The sequence below is a fragment of the Eptatretus burgeri genome, chromosome 6 (assembly GCF_056783735.1).
Source record: "Eptatretus burgeri isolate ZD-2024b chromosome 6, Ebu_testis_v1, whole genome shotgun sequence".
Classification (NCBI taxonomy): Eukaryota; Metazoa; Chordata; class Myxini; order Myxiniformes; family Myxinidae; genus Eptatretus; species Eptatretus burgeri.
This window is the reverse complement of record NC_140966.1, coordinates 97,055,543-97,070,542: the sequence shown is the minus strand read 5'-3', so window position 1 is coordinate 97,070,542 and position 15,000 is coordinate 97,055,543. Positions and strand designations below refer to the sequence as shown.

General features: G+C 47.4%; 1 protein-coding gene across 2 annotated transcripts in view; it reads right to left on the bottom strand.

Annotated features, from left to right (window-relative positions):
* POLR2F (RNA polymerase II, I and III subunit F) overlaps positions 1–9,856 on the bottom strand; it is a 32,531-nt gene extending 22,675 nt beyond the window's left edge. The window contains exon 1 of one of the 2 annotated variants that reach the window (XM_085886382.1): positions 9,656–9,856. In XM_085886382.1, coding sequence (XP_085742508.1) covers positions 9,656–9,675 — 20 coding nt within the window. In that variant the 5' untranslated portion in view covers positions 9,676–9,856. The remainder of the gene's footprint in view (positions 1–9,655) is intronic. The other variant, XM_085886381.1, reaches the window with a different exon arrangement.
* Positions 9,857–15,000: the final 5,144 nt, after the last annotated feature.

The window sequence follows — 15,000 nt, the reverse complement described above, 5'->3', positions numbered from 1 at the left end:
AGTGGGAGCAAGACGAGAGAGAGAGAGAGAGAGATGGTAGAAAACCAAGAGTCCATCTACCTTGCCTATCTGCAATAGGAACAGTGTGTGTGTGGGGGGGGGGGGCAGAGCAGGGGTGCAAACGTCATTGAAAGCTCTGGATTCCACAGCATCCAGGGCTGAGAGTCATGGAATGGGCAGCAGAGAGCAGAACTCCAAACAGCCATGGACAGAGACATTGGAGGCTGGAAGAAATTCAGCTTTGCCAAGGAAGAACTTAGTATGATGGGGGATACCAAATCTGGAGCTATCTTTATAGGCCAGCTTTGATGCAAGGTCTGTCCAGGTGGAAGTCAGTTGTGAGACTCAGTAGTCACTAATCTGTGGAAATGAACTTCTTTGAGTCACTGATCATAGTAATAGATTGGTGAGTTCACTTAATGATCCTTTCGTAAACACAGGTGAGAGTGATTTGAATATTCCACGTGTTGGACCAGCATCTGATCCTTTCCAGATCTGCTGAGAGGGCTCAGAGGAAAGTGTGCATTACTCTCGGCCATCCTGCCAGCCCGAGCAAGCATCAATTTGGGGAGATGAACAAAGAGGAGGCTACTGGAAGAACAGGTGCATCCTGGGAAATCTGGAGAGGGTCGGAAGACTGAGAGAGCAGATGTATCTGCAGTGAAGGACAAACGATTAAACAAACAAAAAGAAACAAACAAACAAACAAAAAAAGCAGACGACACCGACCTGCCTGCAATGTGAGAAAAACTGGACTTGTGCCTTGTCGTCACAGAAGATGCCAATAACATTAACAGCTGTGCATTTCACAATCCAGGAGATAGATGTAATGCTGTGGCACCAAAACGATAGGGGTGGAACCATATTCCATTGAGCTACACAGAAAGGCTATATAGGCTGTGAGTGTTCAAAGAGGAAATGAGGAATTTCAAAGAGATGAGAAATTAAATATGCAGATGATGTTAAAGATGATGCATTGGAGAATCCCAGCCTCCATTGTGAAAAGGTTAAAAGGGTATCTTTGAGAGTTACAGGCAAATTGCATGTGTGGAGGAAGCTGGTGAACATGGAATTAATATGGTCTTGGAATCCACAGCAAGAAAGGTTGGGAAGTGGAGGGCGGTACCAGACAACGTCGATCACCGGTGAGTCGTCGTCCATAGCCCTCACACCTTTGCAGGTCATACCAATGACTGAAAATTGTACGTGCAACTTTCTTGCTTGACAGTCCAGTCAGCATTGACGCAGGATAGAGCATGGGTGAACCAACGGTTGCCAGTTGGGAACCATTGCACATGCATGATGGAACAATGGACCTCACGAAGGATGAGGAGGAGGAGGGGGAGGAGAAGGAGAAGAAGGAGTAGAAGAAAAAGGAGTTGAAGGAGGAGAAGAAGGAGAAGAAGAAGTAGAAGGAGGAGCAGAAGGAGTAGAAGGAGGAGGAGAAGAAGAAGGAGAGAGCAGGAGTAGAAGAAGGAGAGAGGAGAGGGAGGAGGAGAGAGGAGAGGGAGGAGAAGGAGGAGTAGGATAAGGAGGAGTGGAAGTGCAAAAAGGAGCAGAAGAATAAGGAGAAGAAGCAGAGCAGAAGAAGGAGAGAGCAGAAGGAGAGAGCAGACGAAGGAGAGAGCAGACGAAGGAGAGAGCAGACGAAGGAGAAGGAGAGTGGAAAAGAAGGAGGAGAAGGAGAGAGGAGAAGGAGAGAGGAGGAGAAGGAGAGAGGAGAAGGAGAGAGGAGGAGAAGGAGAGAGGAGGAGAGAGGAAAAGAAGGAGAGAGGAAAAAAGGAGAGAGGAAAAAAAGGAGAGAGGAAAAAAAGGAGAGAGGAAAAAAAGGAGTGAGGAAAAAAAGGAGAGAGGAGGAGAGAGAAGGAGGAGAGAGGAGAAAGGAAGATGAAGAGATCTCCTTTTACACTTGAAGTTCCTTGTAAGGGAACTCTTATTTATTTATTCATTAAAACGCCATTCGAGAAAAGTCAGGGCCCAACAACAAGGGTTGATCAAGAAGTCTGTGGCGTGATTTAAAAAATAAAATAATTAAATGAATGCTCCAAACAAAACCTTTTCTTTTTAATAAACATTCCAGCTAACCCTTTCAAACGAACAATCAAGCCTTGGATTCCACATGACCTCACAAACTCGTTAATTCACCGCCCAACGTTGTGCTGTATCACGTGGTTGGGTTCCATATATCATGACTCGCCCGCAAGGGGTTGTTGTAGTGTGCATCTGAACGGGCAAAAAAGCGGAGTCGCTACCTCGCTCCCGCTTCTGTCTGCACCTCGGACACTACAGTTGGCAACGAGGATGGTTGATGACCGGGTCATGGCGCATGGAGAGGTGCCCGTTTTCGTCGGGGACGATTTTGAATTGTTTTCGGAACAATTGGGGTGCTATTTCCACGCGAATGACGTGGTCGACGAGAGCAAGCAAAAGTCGATCTTGCTTGCCTCGCTATCAATGGAACATTATCGACTGCTGAGTGATTTGGTGGCGCCGGACAAGCCCAGTGGGGACACGCTATTGTTTCAGGACATTGTGCAGAAGATGAAAGCACACATGGCGCCGGAGAAGTCATTACAGCTGGCTCGATACCAGTTCGATCACCTCGCAAAAGGTACGGGGAGCGCGTCGCGGATTTTGTGGTGCGAGTAAAGCATTTGTCCGTGGCCTGCAGGTTCACGGCAGAGGAGCGTCCGGCTCGACTCAAAGATCGATTTATTTCCAGATTACAAGATGCTAAAATGGTTTTGGCGATTCTACGGCTGAGGGGTGAAGCCGTTACATTCAGCTCGGCAGTCGGCACTGCTACAGCTGTCAAGCAGACTCTCGGAGATGTTCGGGCCATCGCCGGCCGCAGCATGCCAGATGGCCCGGGGGTCCACGCGGCGTCACGAGCGCCCCGGGACGCACGCGCGACCTTCGGTGCCGGCCGGGGCCAGATGTCGCAACGCGGCCGCGTGAGCGGCGAGGTGACCCCGGGGACGTGTTTGGGATTCGGAGGTCGAGACCTGCGGCGTGTGTGCCCATATAAAAACACAGTGTATTTACATTGTCACAAGGTGGGTGATCTGAAATGTGTGTGCCGAGGGACGTTGGTCACCGTTGAGGTCATGGATGGCGATGTGCGAGGCGACCCTGGCGGAACCTGCAGCCGATGATGAGCCTGTTTTCAATTGGTCCTGCGGCGACACGACCGATGACGGTGGAAATCAAAGTGAACAAAACGCCGATCACATTTCAGGTTGATACGGGTGTGGCTGTGTCGATCATCGGCAAACAGACCGCGCGTAGACTCAACGGCCTGAAGCTTATCAGGTCAAACCTCACGCTGTACACGTACACCCACGAGAAGATAATGCCAGTCGGGATGGCAGACATGTCTGTAGTCTACCAAGGCCAGGTCGCCGCGCTTCCGTTGTACGTGGTGCGGGGGAGTGGCTCATCTCTCCGAGGCCGGGACAGCTGACCCGCATCAGGCTAGACTGGGCCGCCGTTCACCTTGTGCAACCCGTGCCGAGCCGATGGGAGGATCAGTTGGAGAAGATTCTTCAAAAACATCAAGGTTTGTTTTGCGACGACCTTGGGAAACTCAAGGACGTGCAGGCAAAGCTGTTCCTGAAGGAGGGGGTGAGTCGGGTGAATATACTGATTCTGGCTCTCTTTTCCCCATGTAAATGAATGGGGGATTTTCAGCGATTCATATTTTTTCCCCGAAAAATAAACCCCCTTTTTATCCCAAGGTATATTTATTTGTCGCCCCTTTAAACCTGGGGACACTTTTTTTTTCAAATAACCAATGCGACAAGATAAAGATTTGTTCAAGTAGCAAAGTGGTAATGTGATTTGTTGAAGGTGATTCGAAAGAAATATCTGAAACATCTAAGCCTCGGGACACTCTTTTTCAAATAACCAATGCATATTGTTTAGCTCACTCATTGAACCTGCAATGATTTGTTCATTCTCAAATTCCTTCAATTGTTTAATATTCTTTGCACAATAATCCCCATCGAAAATATTTAAAAACAAAACATTTGAATCTTTATATTTTTTTAAGATACCCGTTTTGTGCCATTACGAAATGATAAACTTCTCTTAATGATCTCATCTGACCACCTCTTGAGCCTCAGATTATTTTTTGCAGAACCCACGCCCACTTTTCATAAGCCCCGCCCACTTTCCTCTAAACCCCGCCCACTTTCCTCCAAACCCCGCCCACTTTCATGAGGTGTTTTTGTAAGCCACGCCCACTTTTCCTACGTCCCGCCCACTTTTGCTCAGCCCCGCCTACTCTTACATCATTTCCAGTTCATCTCTGACTCACAAAGAAATCACGAGAAAATTCCAGCATGTTATGGTTTTGAAAAATTTCCCAACGAAGGCTTGCCTGGGCTTGCCCAGGGAATTTCCAAAGGAAACCACACCCACCAGTCTTTCCCTATAAAAGCCTCAAGCCCAGGTTGCATTTTAAACATATTTTTGCTGGCAATGGTGTGCTGTGTGCTTGCCTGGAACTCTCCGACTTGTACGGAACTAAACCTTCAAGTTGATGAACTGGATTCAAACCTCTTATCCATTGAGGTAAGATTTTTATTTTCCTATTTTCAGTTCCTTTTAAACATAGACTCATTTAATAATTAAATAACTTAATTAGTACATTATTATTTTCTCTCACAGGAAATTGTATCTGAAATGCAATATGAAAATACCGATTTTGCCACAACTTGGGGCGAAATTGTTGGCTTGGTTGAAGATCTTATGAGCGACCAAGACCCACAGAACGAGCTCGATCTTGATGACCCATCCAAAGAGTTATACATTGGAGACCTTATGAGCGACCAAGACCCACAAAACGAGCTCGATCTTGATGACCCAACCAAAGAGTTATACCTTGGAGACCAGCAAAATCCTGAAAAAGAGTTTTACAGCAATAACACTCATTGCGAGTTATCAAGACAATACCCACTGAACAACTTCAACCTTGATGAGCCAGAATACAAGTTTTACCTTGGAGACTCACAAATTTTGAAAAAAAATCAGTAAATGAGTTCTGCCTTGATGGTTTAAATAACTACCTTGGAGACTCAGGAAAAGGGTTCTGCCAAGATGGTTCTAAATATGGGGCCTACCTTGGAGACTCACAAATTTTGAAAAAAATTAGTAAATGAGTTATCCTTGGTGGTTTTAAATATGAAACCTACCTCGGAGACCTCACGAATTTTGGAAAAAAATCAGTAAATGACTTCTGCCTTGATGGTTTAAATAACTACCTTGGAGACTCAGGAAAAGGGTTCTGCCAAGATGGTTCTAAATATGGGACCTACCTTGGAGACTCACAAATTTTGAAAAAAAAATCAGGAAATGAGTTATCCTTTAGAGACTTTGTAAGTTGGTTTAATTTTGGAGACTTGAAATGTGGGTTCTGGCTTGATAACTCACAATGTGATACATATCTTGGAAACTCAACGGGAATGTGGTTATACCTTGAAGACTTGGAAAGTTGGGTTTATGTTGGACACTTGAAACTTTTTTGGAGACTTTTATTTATTTATTTATTTATTTATTATTATTATTATTTTATTTATTTATATTTTGGAGACTTTTGGAGTTGCTATCACTCTTTGGGATCTAAATATCAAATAAGTCTTATTGAAAAAATAACTAAAACAAAGGTAAATAAAACAAATAAACGAATCAATTTAAAAACTTGTAAGTTTGAGGATGTAAAGAAAAAAATGAATATCCTTGAATGGACTGAAAACTTTGATGGTTATCAATTGAACAATGAAAAAACAATTTACTATAATCTCAAAATGATATGTGGCTCAGGAGGTGGTCAAACAAGAGCATTAAGAGAAGCTTATCATTTCGTAATGGCACAAAAGGGGTATCTTAAAAAATATAAAGATTCAAATGTTTTGTTTTTAAATATTTTAGATGGGGATTATTGTGCAAAGAAAATTAAACTATTGAAGGAATTTGAGAATGAACAAATCTTTATCGGTTCAATGAGTGAGCTAAACAATATGCATTGGTTATTTGAAAAAGAGTGTCCCGAGGCTTAGATGTTTCAGATATTTATTTCGAATCACCTTCAACAAATCACATTACTACTTTTCTACTTGAACAAATCTGTATCTTGTCGCATTGGTTATTTGAAAAAAAGTGTCCCCAGGTTAAAAGGGGAGACAAATAAATATACCTTGGGATAAAAAGGCGGTTTATTTTTAGGGAAAAAAAATGAATCGCTGAAAATCCCCCATTCATTTACATGGGGAAAAGTGAGCCAGAATCAGTATATTCACCCTCCTGGGGTGGTTCCTCGTTTTTGTAAACAACGACCGGTGCCGTATGCCCTGCGGGACAAGGTCAAGGGTGAACTGGATAGGCTGGAGGCCTGTGGAGTGATCGAACGGGTGTCGTACTCAGATTGGGCCACTCCGGTCGTCACGGTGCTGAAATGGAATGGGGACGTCCGATTGTGCGGGGACTTCAAGTCCACGGTTAACCCGGGGCTCAGCGTGGAGCAGTCTCCGCTGCCGTCAATTGATGAGATATATGCACGGCTGGCAGGGAGTCAATACTTCACGAAGCTTGACCTGCGTGATGCATATTTTCACCTGGCGATGGATCCCGGGAGTAGCGACCTTTTGACAATCGACACGTGTCAAGGACTCTATCGATATACCCGACTCTGTTTTGGGATTGCTTCGGCCCCGGCCTTGTGGCAGAAAGCCATGGATCAGGTTTGCATTGGCCTGCCCGCTCAAACCTACCTGGACGATGTGCTCATTGCAGGGATAACGGCGGACGAGCACCTTGTGAACATTGCCCAAGTGCTGACGAAGCTGGAAGTGTGCGGCCTGCGCTTGAACAGGGACAAGTGCACGTTCTTCAAGCAGCGCTTGGAATACCTCGGGCACATAATCACGCCGGAGGGGCTGTTGAAAGGTCCTCGGAAGGTGGAGGCAATTCAGCACATGCCACCGCCTCGCGACAAGACGCAGCTGTGCTCATTCATTGGTATGGCACAGTATTACTCAAGATTCGTGTGCGGGCTCAGCTCGCAGCTTGTGCCGTTAGCGCGGTTGCTCAGGAAGGACGAGCGCTGGGCCTGGGGGCATGCACACCAGGCGTCGTTCGGCCGCGTCAAGCGGCTGCTCACAGAGGATACGGTCCTCGTGCACTACGAGCCTGCACGTCCGCTCTTATTGGCATGCGACAGCTCTGCATACGGCATTGGGGCAGTGCTCTCCCACAGGATGGACGATGGTTCCGAGCGGCCTGTTTGTTTTGCATCCCGGACCATGTCCACAGCAGAGCGGGAATATGCCCAGATCGAGCGCGAGGCTCTCAGCCTCGTCTGGGGCGTGCGGAGGTTTCATCAATACCTGCTGGGGCAGCGTTTCACTTTGCAGACGGATCACAAACCACTTCAATTCATCCTGATACCCGAACGTGGGGTGCCGGTGGTGGCGGCCGCGCGAATACAGCGGTGGTGTCTATTTTTTACTTCCTGCAGCTACGATATTCAGTTCCAAAGCACCGAGAAGCATGCTCACTGCGACGGTCTCTTGCGCTTGCCTTGCGCGGAGGGTCCGGCTTCGTCTGAATCAGCCGGCCGGGTTGATGTGTTTGCACTGAGCCATATCCAAAGTGGGCCGGTCACGGCCAAACAGGTCGCGGTGGAATGGGCTCATGATCCAGTGCTCACCCGTGTCGTTCAGGCGATTTCTACGGGGAATTGGAGCGATCTACCTTCAACACCGGAATTTCAGCCTTTCGCGTCGCGCGCATCGGAGCTGTCGTTGGCCCAACAGTGCGTTATGTGGGGAATGAGGGCGGTGATTCCACCGAAGTTCAGGCAGCATTGTTTGGAAGAACTACATGTCAGTCACCTTGGCGTCGTGAAGACTAAGAGTCTTGCTCGTAGCCTGTTGTGGTGGCCGGGGTTGGACAAAGACATTGAACAGATGGTTAAGTATTGCGCCACTTGTCAGGCAGATGCTGATAATCCGCATCGAGCTTCGGGTCTTTGGCCTATCCCAGTCAAGGCCTGGTAAAGGGTCCATGTGGATTTTGCTGGTCCGGTTAAAGGCAAAATGTTTCTGATTGTGATCGATGCGTTCTCTAAATGGCCGGAGGTTGTCGTACTGCAGCATACATCGGCAAACATTACGGTAGAAAAACTGCGGACGATCTTTGCTTATAAAGGAATACCCGAGATTCTGGTCTCTGATAATGGTCCGCAGTGCATCGCAGGCACATTTGATGAGTTTATGCGTCAAAACGGTATTCGACATTGAAGGTCCGCACCGTATCATCCTGCCACGAACAGGCAGGCAGAATCAATGTTGAAACGGGCTTTGTGTCCGGGGGGGGTGGGGGTGTTGCACCTGCGCAGACTGTGGTCGATGTGTTTTTGCTCCAATGCAGGAACGCTATTCATCCTGCCACGGGCGATTCTCCTGCCATTCATCTCTATGGAGGGGCATTGCGGTCCAGGCTGGATTTGCTTCGACCTGGAGGGTCGATGGGTGGGGTGGTGTCGCGCCCGACGCTGGTGGGCGGTTTTGATGTGGGACAGCGGGTAATGGTACGCGATTATTACCACGATTCCAAATGGGTGCCGGCTGTGGTCTCTGTGGTACTGGGGCCGGCAAATTGCATGGTGCGGACTGATGGTGGGAAGGTGTGGGAGCGGCACGTGGACCAAATGCATGATCGCTGTTCAGCGTTACCGCCCCACCCCCTCGTACCAGGCTACATGGGGCCCCACCTGTGATGTCACTGTGGCCAGATGTTGTATCGCGAAGGCCGACGTGCCGGCGCCCGCAGGGTGTCAACCTGATTCAGTCCTGCTTGAGGGAGACGAGCAAGCTTGTCGGCCGGGGGCAGTTGTTGTTGCGGATGGGGAAAGTCCGGCGAGGGTGTCACCTCGATCTCGCCGGGAGGTGTCTGAGCCTGGGCCGTCTGGCCAAGGCGGGTCAGGAAACGACCATGGAACTTGGAGGATTTTGAATGTTGATTGGTTTCATTGGCTCATTTTATAATTGTCATTGTCATTTTACGAGGGGAGGAGTGTGCTGTATCACGTGGTTGGGTTTTAATATATCATGACTCGTCCGCTAGGGGTTGTTGTAGTGTGCATCCGAACGGGCAATAAAGCGGAGTCGCTCCCTCGCTCCCGCGTCTGTCTGCACCTCGGACACCACAAACGTGTATTTGCAGCATTCGGATCAGAGTGGCATCATTGGCCGAGGGTCGGTACATCTGTGCCGCTGATGCAGTGTCCCTTACAGATTCGGAGTCATTTGCTCAGGGTGCCGGTGATGGCTTGCCTACTTTTCTCGAAGGACACCGTGGGATGTTGAAGGTCGACCAACTAACCCTAACAGCTTTAACGTCACGGAAGTTTACATCGTTAAACGGGAGAGAATCCGTGATGTTTAGTGAATCCCACGTACGAACACACAATCGAGGCCTAACAGCTGCGTCCAGCTCCCAAACACGCGGCCTGCGGTTGGCGGGCGAAACGTGAAATCATTTACTCGTGGTCCTCCTGTGGAACAAGATTTAATAACCAAATTCAAAACGACATGACACGTTATCAGTACCAAAGACGGACACGACTCGTCACAGACACGGTTGTCATGCTTACGTTTCTTCATTGTCCGACATCTCACGTTCGATGCGGTAAAAACATCCGGTTCGTGCTTCATGAACCTTATCCCTTCAACAACAAAAAAACGAACACCATTTTATGTTTGGAGAATTAAAAAAAATATCTCTTCAGGGTACCGACTGAATCTGCCGAAAAAGAAACCGCAGAAACGCAAACCAACCGACTGAACGAAGTCTTATACACCGCCCATTGTTTTTTTTTTTTTTCTTTGTTGAAATATACAGTTTTGGGTTTTTTTTTTTAAACGGTAATGTATTATACGTATCCCACACGAAGTATGAACTTGTATAGTGTAAAAAATCCGATCAATATTTCTCTTAATTAATAGTGTATCGAACCCAGCACCACAGCCTATTTTTCGATTTCGGGAAACGTCTTCAACACTCTCCAAGGTTGTCCATTTTATACGTACGGACAAATGGTGGACTTTTCGGTTTCCGTCCGTCCTTCCTTCCTTCCGTCCGTTTATGCGGTAACTCAAGAAGCAAATTGTAGAATTTCATTAAACTTGGTAAAGAGGTAAAGTAAGACGGCAATTGAGTAATTCGATTTTGGGCCAAATGTGATAAAGGTCAAGGGTCAAAGGTCAAGGTCAAACTCTGAAATTTCACTGTTTACACCCTAACTCAAGAAATATTGGACAAAATTTCATCAAACTTGGTGCAAATGTAAAGTAAAACAGATCAATTGAGTGATTCGATTTTGGGCCAGATGTGGTAAAGGTCAAGGGTCAAAGGTCAAGGTGAAACTCTGAAATTTCACTGTTTACACCCAAACTCAAGAAATATTGGACAAAATTTCATCAAACTTGGTGCAAAGGTAAAGTAAAAGAGGTCAATTGAGTGATTCGATTTTGGGCCAGATGTTGTAAAGGTCAAGGGTCAAAGGTAAAGGTGAAACTCTGAAATTTCACTGTTTACACCCTAACTCAGGAAATATTGGACAGAATTTCATCAAACTTGGTAAAAAGGTAAAGTAAAACAGGTCAATTGAGTGATTCGATTTTGGGCCAGATGTTGTAAAGGTCAAGGGTCAAAGGTAAAGGTGAAACTCTGAAATTTCACTGTTTACGCCCTCACTCAGGAAATATTGGACAGAATTTCATCAAACTTGGTAAAAAGGTAAAGTTCGACGGGGCAATTAAATGATTAGATTTTGGGCCAGATATGATGAAGGTCAAGAGTCAAATATGTCAATATTCAAGTGTTTGTGCGGGAGAGCGGAGGCATACCCGTCGAATTACTCTCGTTTTTATTGCGTTTTGGGGACAAGTACACCCACTCCCAACGCGCGCAACAGGAAGGATCATGTAATTATCCAGTCTGGAGTATATAGATGATGTTAGATCTGGGCTCGGAATGGAGGACTCCTCGAGTTACATTTCAACCAAGAGAGGGCGTAGTTAGATTAAATCATGGCCAGATGAGAAAGCTTGTCCACCATCATCATTCCGGCAATATTTAATCTGAAGGACTTCAAAGATGCTGGAAAGCTGCGCTTGCGACTGTTGTACCAACGGAAAGAGGATAAACAGTGGAATTTCCTGTCATAAGTGAGTAGTACAGTAGAGTCGAGTCAGGTCAGGTCAGGCATGGGAGCATGCGCCAGAGTAGTCACTGCGTCCCCTTTCCGCCGGTACTCCAGCGGCCTCCGTTTGGCCATCCCCCAGGCAGATGCCTGGCCCATCCCTATCTCCTTGAGATTCCAATCAACCTGCTGCAACCACGAGGCACGTGGTCGGCCCATTGGTCTCCTCCACTCACGGGGCTCCATCACTGAGAAAATCTGGTGAGCAGGATCAGCATCAGGAAAACGAGCCACATGTCCATTACAGCCGCAGCTGATGCTTACGGACTATGCAGGAAACAAATCTCATTTGAGTCTCTCTCAGCAACCGCTCGTTGGACACAAAGTCTGACCAGCGATAGCCAAGGATTCTCTGAAGAGACCTGGTACCAAAGGAATTAAGTCTCCAGCTCAGATCCCAAGTCAGAGTCCAAGTCGCGCATCCGTTGAGCAAGACTGGAAGCACCAATGACCTGAAGACTCGGACTTTTGTCCTCCTGTGCAGTGACCGACAGCGCCACACCCCATAATCCAGTGAATCCATGACTCCCCAGGCCTGAGGCAGACGTCTATTGACCTCTGGCTCACAGCCACTTGAGACATGAATATCGCTGCCAAGGGAAGTGAATCTCTCCGTGACCTCATCCTCACCACAAACAGGTACAGACAAGATTGCAGCATCCAAGATGTCATTGAAAGCCTGGTTCTTAGTTTTGACCCAAGAAATCCATAATCGCAGCAGCTCGGACTCCCAATTTAGCACCCAGAGGATCCCCAAAAGGATATCCAGAGTCTCCGCAAAGATGATTGCATCATCTGCAAAATCAAGGTCAGAGATCTTGACATTCGCAAGCGATGCACCGCAGCTTGATCTTTCCAACATCTTCCTCAGAATCCAGTCCTGACGAGTGCTGAAAAGTGTGGGGGCCAGGCGGCCAGCACACACCCCTGAGGAACTCCAATAACAAACGGAAATAAGTTGGAGATGGTACCACCACATCTCACAGAACTCTCAGCACCAGAGTATAGCTCAGACATCAGATTGATCAGTTTTATTGACATCCCATGAAGACCAAGAATCCTCCAGAGGACATCCCGATTCACTGAATCAAAAGCTTTGCAGAGATCAACATCGGCTGCAAGCAGCCCCTGCTGAAACTCTCGCCTGCGTTCGGTGAGGACCCAAAGCGCAAGGACTGTCAATCATTGACCTCTTCAGTGTTAAGCTTGACTGCACTGGGCACTGATGCTCAAGCAGATGGTGGTAAACCCTATCAAGAATAATCTGAGCAAAGACCTTGCCCGGCACTGAGAGCAGCGTCACCCCTCGGTAGTTGTTGCAGTCTTGGTGATCACCCTTCCCTTTCCAGAGAGGGACAACAAGGCCCCTCTTCCAGTCAATTGAAATGATGCCTGTGTTCCAGGCAGAGCACAGAACTGCATGCAACGACATGAGTGCAGCATTTCCACCAGCCTTGAGAAGTTCAGCATGGATGCCACAGATCCCAGGAGTTTTACCCCATTTCAACTCGTTCACCGCACCCTGTTTGTCCACAAATGAAGATGGATCACAGTTGATTGGAAGGTTAGGAATTGGTATATTAACATCCCTGACATCCAACTTAACAGCTGGTGGATCAGCCTGGTAGAGCAGCTCAAAGAAACCGGCCCAGCGGGCCTTCACTTCGGACTCCTCTGTCAAGAGCCCACCACTGTCCTCTCAAACTGCAGTGCTCCGAGGGACGGGCTTGGATGAACGCAATGTGCGAATTCCCCTGTATGAGAATGTATGAGAATGACCACAAGTGATGCTCTACCCCTCACCGATTCCTCGCACATAGGCCTCCTTGTCCACCCTGAGCGCACGTACAGTTTTACGCCTCAACTCCCTGAACAGCTCAGCTCTGCCATTAAGCCTGGCCCTCCATCTCTGGTCAATGGTATCCAGTGTCCCTTGAGAGACAAAATTCTTCGTCGCCCTGCGGTGAGTTCCAAGACATCCATCGGCAACATCAAGGATGGTGCACTTGAAGGCACTTCACAACTCTTCAGGATTCCCCAAAGCACCCAGACCCACCAAATCCACACTCAGCCAATTACCAAACACCTTGGCGACCCTCTCATCCTTGAACTTGCCAACATCCAGCCTAATCTGGGATTGTACCATTCTCCCGGATTTAAGGTGCAATTGCAGAGTTTCTACAACAAGCCGGTGGTCAGCATTGAGGAACTGAGCATTCCTAACAAAAGTGTGACCGCAAAACTATAATGACACAAATTCCTTCCTTGAAACATGAGGTTTACTTGCACAGATTACACCACACAATTTATCTCCATGGATTCTATTGTTTCTCTGATCAAGAATCAGTCTGAAGAAAGGCACAAACGTTTTTCATGTTGCTCACATCCTCCACACTTGTCGAGGGTTGTGCGATGCAGCTGTTCTCACACACATTGGTCCCGTCCCGTCCTTTGCAGCCTTTCGTGCATTTTCACTTTCCGTGAACTTATTGCTACTGGGTCATGATCAAAGTTACCATCAGCTTTTGTTGTCAATACGTCAATGCTGAACGGAGGTGTGCATAATGTTGCAATGCTCTTTAAGTGGAAAATTGGCAAGTGACCTTGATCATCAGACACACCTTGCACATGGACATAAGAGAATGCTCACCTGTCCACAGAGTGTGTCCACAAGATACTTTGATCTTGTCTATGAGTGCACCAACACACCAAGTAAAAGTTGCAGTTGTGCTTCTCATTGTTCTGTGCGTCTGGCATGCCTGGTGTTGGCTTAATGGCTTGAGTGGTGGGCTTGGGATCCCAGAGTCCTGAGTTGAATTAATACCAGGTGGGGTTAACTCGACCTGTCATCCTTCCGAGGTCGGCAAAATGAGTGCCAGCTTGCTGGTATCCTGCGTCGGAGTGGCGACCCGTCTGGGATTGTGCCCAATAGCCAAGGAGACTGCTTAAGCAGCACCAATGCTCTGCAAAGAGTATGGTCCCAATGGATGGATGGATGCGGGCTTGGGATCCTCAGGTCCTGAGTTCAAATCCTGCTCGGCCACTGAATTAATACCAGGTGGGGTCGACTCAGCCTGTCATCCTTCTTAGATCAGCAAAATGAGTACCAGCTTGCTGGGATGATTGAGCCATTTGAATAACCTGCGTCGAAGTGGCGACCTCTCCAGGATTGTGCCTAATAGCCCAGGAGACTGCTTTGGCAGCACCGATGTTCTGTACAGAGTATGGTTCCAATGGATGGATCTGTGTCTGGTCCTGACGATGCTTGCTTGTGCTGCAAGCAGCTGTCACAGTGCCAAACCCTGGTGACAGGTAGTTTGCTCGAGTCTTGATGTTAGTCCCATACATGATCATTATGATGAATATCAGCAGTGAGGGAGCAAGACTTAGCTGTGAGTAGAATGTCATGACCTTCACTGTGTGCTCCCAACTTGGGAAAGTAGCTGAGAACTTTGTTTTTTAACCTAGTGGAGTAATCTGCAGAAATTCCTCTCCAAGCTCGTCAACTCTATCAATATCAAGTTATTTTTTCCAGTTGAGATAGTTGAAAAACACGGATAACTTCATTATCACAAACCCTTTGTGTGTATGAAGTAAGTTCAGCAAATGCAATGCTGTGAGCATTCTTTAGTGTGATCATCATCTTGAGCCTTCACTTTCACTGAGCTTTGCTGGCAGACTTCAGTGTTATAGATTGAACGCACAGTCTCACACGATTGCCAAGGTCAACCGTT